This window comes from Vigna radiata, chromosome 1 (genome assembly GCF_000741045.1).
Source record: "Vigna radiata var. radiata cultivar VC1973A chromosome 1, Vradiata_ver6, whole genome shotgun sequence".
Lineage (NCBI taxonomy): Eukaryota > Viridiplantae > Streptophyta > Magnoliopsida > Fabales > Fabaceae > Vigna > Vigna radiata.
The window spans coordinates 711968-720096 of record NC_028351.1 but is presented as its reverse complement, the minus strand read 5'-3'; the positions used below and the strand labels follow the sequence as shown (position 1 = coordinate 720096).

General features: G+C 28.9%; 1 protein-coding gene across 1 annotated transcript; it reads right to left on the bottom strand.

Moving 5' to 3' along the window:
• Nucleotides 1-2907: 2907 nt before the first annotated feature.
• Nucleotides 2908-4961, bottom strand: LOC106752931 (chaperone protein ClpB-like). The gene is made up of 5 exons (XM_022781265.1): nt 4792-4961; nt 4245-4405; nt 3974-4154; nt 3602-3688; nt 2908-3204 (listed from the first exon to the last, which is right to left on the bottom strand). Exons 2-5 carry the CDS (start codon nt 4303-4305, stop codon nt 3192-3194), a joined length of 342 nt encoding a protein of 113 aa, XP_022636986.1. The 5' UTR covers nt 4306-4405; nt 4792-4961; the 3' UTR covers nt 2908-3191.
• Between the last annotated feature and the right edge of the window lie 3168 nt (nt 4962-8129).

Genomic DNA, 8129 nt, shown 5'->3' with positions numbered 1-8129 from the left:
GAATATTGGTGCTGCTACCTTTTAGTTTTTGGTAGATTGTTGAGAACTTGGAGGTGGCTATTTCCTTCTACACCCTATCAAGTTGTTTTTATTGATCCTATATATCTAAAAGGTATTCTATTCTCCTTTATTATTTTATTGTTTAATATGCACAGTAAATACTATTAGCTTTGTTTTTAAGTCTGTTGAATAATATTATATGTTTGAGTTGCTGCTCTAATCTTCAATCTCCTGTTTGATGTTCGGAGATGTATATGTCAGAGGTTCTTTGATGTTAGAATTTGTCCTATAATAATATGGGTGTAATAATAAATGTATAATAAATGAGAGTATTTATCTCTTACATTTGACATATATTTATAGTTTTCGTTATAGATTTTAGATTAACGAACCTTAATTTAGATCCAATCACCCATTTTACCTTAATCACAGTTAAAAGTTTGTTAACCGAGCATAGTCGGTCAATCATAGTACTACTCACCGACCGTCAGGAGGTGACCGTCCGGATATCTTAATACATTACATATTTAAGATATTGTTTATTTTAAAATATGAAATTTTGTTTCAGTTTTGTTTTTATAAGAAGTTTTAGAAAGTAAAAGAAAAAGAATGTATATTTAAACTATGTTTCACCCCAACTGTGAAACTTAAATGTGATAGGAACAATGTCTATTATATTTTTTTCTTGAATTTAAACGTGAGGAAATATGAATCAATATTACACAAAATGTAAAGAGAGTGCTCGAAGAAGAAAAAGGTGATGAAGAAAGCTTAAAAGTAAAAAAAAAAATGTTTAAAAAAGAAAATATGAAGAAAGGTAGAATTTCTCCTGTAAGTTAAAGAAAAAATGTGATGATAACACTTCAAAATAAAAGTTTATCTTCTTTTACTATTTTATTTCTATAATAAATTATTAAATCAATATAATTTATGTTAAAATATCATTACTCATCGGAGATTGAACACGAATATATGAGTTATTTTATCATGGTCACATAAGTTTTTGTTAATCGCAAATAAATATTATGGTGGTATTTATAAAATGCTTTTAAGTTTAAAATAGTATGAAATGAGTGCTAAACATGCTGAAATAGATCTTTTAATAAACTCAAATTTGATTAAGTAAACTCAAATTTTTTTATCATTGCATTTTCTCATTTTTAATTTTGATTCAAAATCAATTTAACTTGTATTAGATTTTTTTTTTACCTAATTACATATTAAAAATATTCCTTATGTTTTAACAAATAACTCTGAATTATAATTCAAAATTTAAAAAGAAATATTACAAATTCGAGATAAGTTAAAAGTCTTTTGAATAAAAATAAAATAAACAATATAAAAAAAGAGATGACTTGAGATATTTATGTTTAGGAGATCATTGGTTTCATATAAAAACACTCAAATTTAAAGAAAAGATTTTTATTTTTTTTTAAACAAAAGTACATGTTTTAACTCAGTATTTTTGCATATAACATTTTTCCATCATTAATAAACTTTTAATTTTTTTATGAGTAAAACTTAAATTCTACCTAATATCAAGTGCCATTTTATTCTTTATAATAAAAACAAAATGAACAATCAATAACTCAATTCTATGAAATTTGTGTTTATAAATTTATTGTGAGGGCACCAATTTTTCAGAGATCAATTTATAATTTTTTATTTTTACACTTCATCATTTCTATCTAAAACTCAGTTAATATAGCTTTTATCAATTTAATCTACTATAAACAATTTACTAAAAGTAGATGTTAAAAAACAAGTAGTTTTAATTAATAATGAAGAAAATGATTGAAAAAAAAAAGTTAATAATTCTTCTATTACTTTACCCCACATCAATTTTATTTGATTTTTTCATAATCACAAACTGTGATTTATTGGAGCTACCTTAAAGGATATAGGAGGTCTAAGATCCTCCAACAACCCATAGTATTATGATATATACCATACCCGTCCTCTTAGGAAAACTGATCCCAAAACCAATGGACTAAAAAAAATTCCCCAATAAAAACTTTGGAAATATAACATTCACAAATAAGAAAAATCAGTATAACTAGAAAACTGATAAAAACAAATGAAATGTTGATTACCATCATGCCTCCTCAGCAGGCCCGGAGTATCCGTAACCTACAGACGTGCAAGGTATAAAATTACAATTGCATGATATGGAGTTCACAATGAGAAAAGAATTCTAAAAAATTCACAAATTTGCTAACCTGAAACTTCTTGATGTTAAAAATAATGACCCAGGAATTCCTCTTGATGTGAAGGGATAGTTATAAATATGAAATTTTTTATAGAAAGCAAAGGAGAAAGGATGAGAAATAGTGTGGGTAATGGAATCTATAAATACTCAGCAACTAAGAAGTTTTGCTTAAGCTTGAAGCAACATATGTCAAGATTTAATTTAGTTTAGTATCGCTTCGCTGTATATATGATTAGTTAGGGAAATTATATATACAAAGTGCTACCTCATAGTCTAGTAAAAACCATTCCTTCAAGAACAAGAGAGAAAAAGCACAAGTATAACATAAGGCACTCGAACATTTCTGAACCACAAGCACATAACCATTGGGAATGGTCACAGATCAACCAAGTAACAATATAGAAATATTTATCCTTTAGTTACAATTATAACCAAGGTGGTTGTATCCTGATTGATATCGCATGCATATTTAATCTTTTAGGCACACCAATAAGGAGGAAATTTAAAGAGATGTACATTTATTGGAAACATAGATAGGATACTTAGTAGGATAAACAATTCCATTCAAGCCCAGATTTTTAAAGAGGCTAATGCAGTTTTAACAAGAATTATTATAGCATTTAGTTGTGGTGATGTTTCAAAAGTTAAAACAGTGATTATAGTCAGCATAATTTAATTTAATAATGAGTAGATGAGAATAGAAGCAAAGCAAAACGAGAAAAATTCACTATGTTCAAAAGTCAAAGGACACAGTTGGTTCATATATTCAGAAAGAGAAATACAGTCAAAAAGTAGACAAGGAAAAAATAAATCCACAATCCTCTTCTAGCACGTCAAGCACGTGTTCATCAAACTATCATACATTCTTTCATATTACAGTATTCACCTGACTTTATTACGTCTTTTATCAACTTTGTAACACGTTCCTCTAGCTCTCCTCTTTCTTTTGCTCCCGCCATTAAGAGGGCTATATCCAAGGACATCACACGCTTTGTCTGCAGAACACAAAGCAAAGTGCCCATAGAATGCATATACATCTAGATTAAAATTGATTTTAAAAAATTATTCTTGAATATTCATATAAAATTGAATGGCTGAATTTATCTCCCCAAAAAGCTAAAAACTTCGTAAACTCCATATAACAGAATTTATATAATATAATATAATATTAAAAATATTTTGTAGAAAATTAATCTCAACTCTTTGTTTTCCTTGAAGGAGTAAGCATACCAGTGAAATGAAGTATAAAATGGAATAATAATCTTACCCCTCTACCCAAAATGGAATGGTTAAAACAATTGCTTCTTCCTATATATAAGAGAAGTTGAATTTTATAAGATATTATCTATTTTCATGAAATTTACAGGGAAAGAAATTAGGTTTAAGGACAACCTGAGGGGAGGGAAGATTATTGATGGCTTCCCACGAAATTGTGAATATAATTCCTTTCCCACAGCTGGCCACACCAACTCGTTGACACTGCCAACATCAATTATTTTTGAACCCAGGTTTGATTAGAACTCACCTGCAATGCAATGCTATATAATATGATGCAATTCTATTTTAGCCAATCCGTATAATAATGTGTTTGATTAGGGAATTGAAATTAGAAATACTAAACTAAATGCCAAGGTGTATCTATGTCCTGATGAGATGAGTAATAGTATAATTAACTGAATTTAAAACTTCATAAGTTGAGGGAGAATGTCTTATAGGAGAGACAACAAGGTCAACATGGATTAAAATTTTAACCATGATCTATACATTTGTCTTTGCAATGCGAAGTGCCAAGCCCTCCGCAATAGCAGTTTTTCCAACCCCAACTTCACCAAGAAGAATGGGATTTTTTTTGTTTTCCTGCATACTATTTGAAATATTCTCTGAACTTCAACTTCTTGGCCAACAACTGGATCAATTTGTCCTTCACTTGCACGGGCAGTGAGATCCACACAAAATGATAACAAAAAGCTCTTCTCAGTCCTCATCCTTCAAACACAAAAGTACAAAACACCAGACTTATATACCATTTTCGTACCTCCTATTGTGCCAGAGGCTCCAGCATCAGAACCTTTTCTAGAAATCGATTTCTTAGGCATTCCCTTGGACACCGTATTAGGTTTTCTACCGTCTTTAGCAATCTGCTTTTGCAATCTGGAGAATGCCACAGCTGCCAATTGGTTTCCATTCGTCCCCAATCTGAAATCATATTTGTATACTACCAACATCAATAGCAAAAAGAGTTATTGCTACACGTATTCAATTCTGGACATATTAAAACCTAACACATTTGTCTGCAATTTTCTACAAGGTTAAATATCAAGAATCAAATACGGGGTACTGAACTTCAATATGAAATTAACGGCAAGCGGGGATCATCCAATTACAGAATCACAAATTTTATACCGTTAAATTTGGATCTAACTTCTCTGAAGTGAAAATTTCATATTCGAGTGTAAATAAATACCACGAACGTGAACACACATACAGAAATTGATGTGTTGGAAAACCCCCAAACTGCAATCAAACCCCCAAACTATTGAAAGGGAGAAATAGAAAGTTTTGTGGATTAGGGTAGACATTACCTTAGAACAGCTTTTACGGTCCTGCGGGAGACGACGACGACGGCGTGGAGGCTCGGATGAGTGTGCGCGGCGTGGAAGCTCTCAGACGAGTGTGCCCGAAAATAAGACGGGTTCGAAAATAAGTTCGAGAATGAACTTTCAAAATGAAATGGAAGAAGGTTTGCATGTGTTTTAATATCATAACATGATTTTATTATGATATGATAGGTTTGTTAAAACAAGTCGTAATATATTTTAGTTCTATTATAAAATTGTCACTTTTTTTTTTTTTTCTAATGTTCGATCCCTGAATTGATTAGATGACATAAAATATTAGATAAGTTATTTTTTACATTCGATGAGTTTAGAATTATACATTAAATTACTCTTTTTATACATTAATCAGATAAACAAAACAATATTATATAAAAAAAGATAATATTTATCTATCGATATTTATATACAGACTTTTATCTATAGATAATGTTGATATTATATATATAAAGATGAGTTACATATAGATTTTATTTACTGATATTTTTGTATGTAATGTTGATACATTTAAATGAAAATTTTATCTAAAATATTATTTATATATAAGTATTCAAAATTTGGATGTAATCCAAAAAAAATTATAAAATTGTAATTACATACAAATTTTTCTATATGCAATTAAATATAGAATTTTTCGTAAAAAAATCGTATGTGTTACATGAATAAATTTATATGTAACATTATTTACGATCATTTTATATATAAATTTGTATCCATATATAATGGATTTTTAAGCTTTCATACCAATTTTGATTGTTTGTAATTCTGATTTTTATGTTAGATGTAGAATTTTTGAATAAAAGTTTATACTTATTTGATGTGCATGGGAAAAAGAAATTACAGCACAATTGACAAAAAATATTATTTTATACATGAATTGAAGCGCTAGACATTTCTTAAAGTTTAAGCATTGTACGTGTAGAGGTGTTTAGGCATATGTGCATAAAAGTTTAGGCAAAGTTATATTTGAGTAACATTCAGCATTTAGGATATGGTTTCCTATAGTATTTAACAAACTTATTTGATTATGTATACTTAGATAATTTTATCCTAACAAATTTAATTATTATCGTTTGTGAAAATATGTATTTACTTTTTTTATAATAATAATAATTGATAAAATTATAATCATTAAAAAGATATAAATAATTTTTACAATTTAATTATAAATATTTTTTATTTAATTTATAAATTATTTATACTTATTTAATTTAGAAAATGTTAAATTAAAAAAACACTTAAAAAGTAAGATTAGAAAAAATTGTGAATAAAACAAATCCTGTTTGTAATTATTATTATTTTTGTTGCAGTATAGATTGATTCTAATAAATTTACCAAATATTATTATAAATTCAAAACAGATAGTTTAATACAAAAAAAAAAATTGACATATATTCAAATTTTTAAAATTGATTTTTCATGTTCACATCCTGTTGATATTGGTGTTACCGGAGATGTCATCAATGATCTCAGCATTCTATAGATTTAGGCTCATGTTCTGATCTGAAAGCTTCCATGAACATCTTATTTGGATTCACCGTATTCTTGTACCATAAAACATAAAACAAATGCTATAAATAAATAAAGTCTAGGTTTAATGTTTTAATAGGTTTCTATTCTCGTCCAGAATCTTAATTAGATTTCTTTTTTCTTCAAGATCTCAATTGAATCCTTATTTAAAGGTTTTCCGTTAAATTAATCAAACTTTCGTTAAAAAATGTTACCTAAAATGTTCACACTATAACTTTAAATTACGTGGCATTAAGAACATATTTTAATTGTATTTATTTTATTTTTAAATTAAAAAATGAAATGTACAGAGGGAAAATATAATATAAATAAAGGCAAAAATGGAAAATCAATTAAAAGTAAGTGCTGAAACCTCATTCCCTTCCCTTATGCGAAATCAAAATCAAAATCAAATTAGAAAAAGTTGAGATTTAGGGTTCCTTAATGCTACAACATGAAAGGGAACATTCTAACACCTCCTTCATCATCCAAGTTATCAGAACCTCTACTCTACCAACTTCCCTCTTATCAGTGACTTCTTCTCCTTCGGCTTTTCATCATCGTTGGCTTCGCGCCTCTTCATTGTTAACAGTCCCTTTACATCTTCAGGATCACTATTACTCAACGTTGTTTCTTCAACCACGGTAGCCATCAACACGGAAAGAGCAACACCCGATAAACCCCGACCAAAATCTAGAAATTTCCAAACAGAAGCCCTCAAGGGGAAACCTTACAAAAACACAAATTTCAACAAATACCAAAGGCCAAAACCCAAAAGTGGTAAAATAAGTAATCAAATTCGGAATTTTGCCCTCAATAATTGAAACCCGAGATGAGAAGTTTCTTCAATGAAATCTGAAAAGCCCAAAAGTTGAGAGATTATGAGAAGAGATAAACGGCAAGGGCAAGTGTGAATTTTGAATCTAAGAAAGTTAAAGAGGAAAAAATAGTGAATTTTGAGGGATTGGGCTGCATGGTGTTTTAAGAAAATGTAGAAGGATTTGAGTGTGAGAAAAAAAAAATTGTAAAGAGAAGATAGGAGTTAAGAACTTAAAATAGGTGACACTGTTGCGAAGAATGATCCATAGCTAACAGTAAATGAAGGTGGCTGAGAAAAGAGATATTTCCAGTCATTTTGATTTTGATTTCTCAGTTCGAGAGAGGATAGATGTTTCAGCAAAATATAACAATACCATTTTCCACCTTTCTCCTTTCTTTAATTAATTTAAGCAAAAATTATAATACATGTACTTAATTATTTAATTTTAAATTTTAAAAAATCGCATTCAGACTTATTGACACCTGTATTAAAACTGCAGTGCTATCAGGTCATATCACAAACTCATTAACGTTGTTAGAAGAAATTGACAGAAAAAATTTATTTGCATCAAATTAACAAAAATAAAGATCCAATTGAGATGCCAAAAAAGTAAAGGATCTATTTAAAATTCTGAACAAAAATACAAATTTATTGAAATATTAAACCTAAAGTCTATTAAATGATTTCTAGAAACCATAAAACATAACAACTCAAACTTAGAAAAACCCAAACACATACCAAAACAAAATAACAAAATTTCAGCAGTAGAGACAGATTGAACATGCTACAAAGGAACATTGGGTTCCAAATCTGGGTCGTGAGTTGTGCTGCGGATGAGTTCATTGATATGGTTGTAGTTGAAGCAGAATGAGGCGACAAGTAAAAGAAAGATGTTGATGATACACCACCATAAAAACTCAGGAGCAATGAGAATCCACAGTAGTGCTTCACATCCAACTACACCAGAGACGTTGAA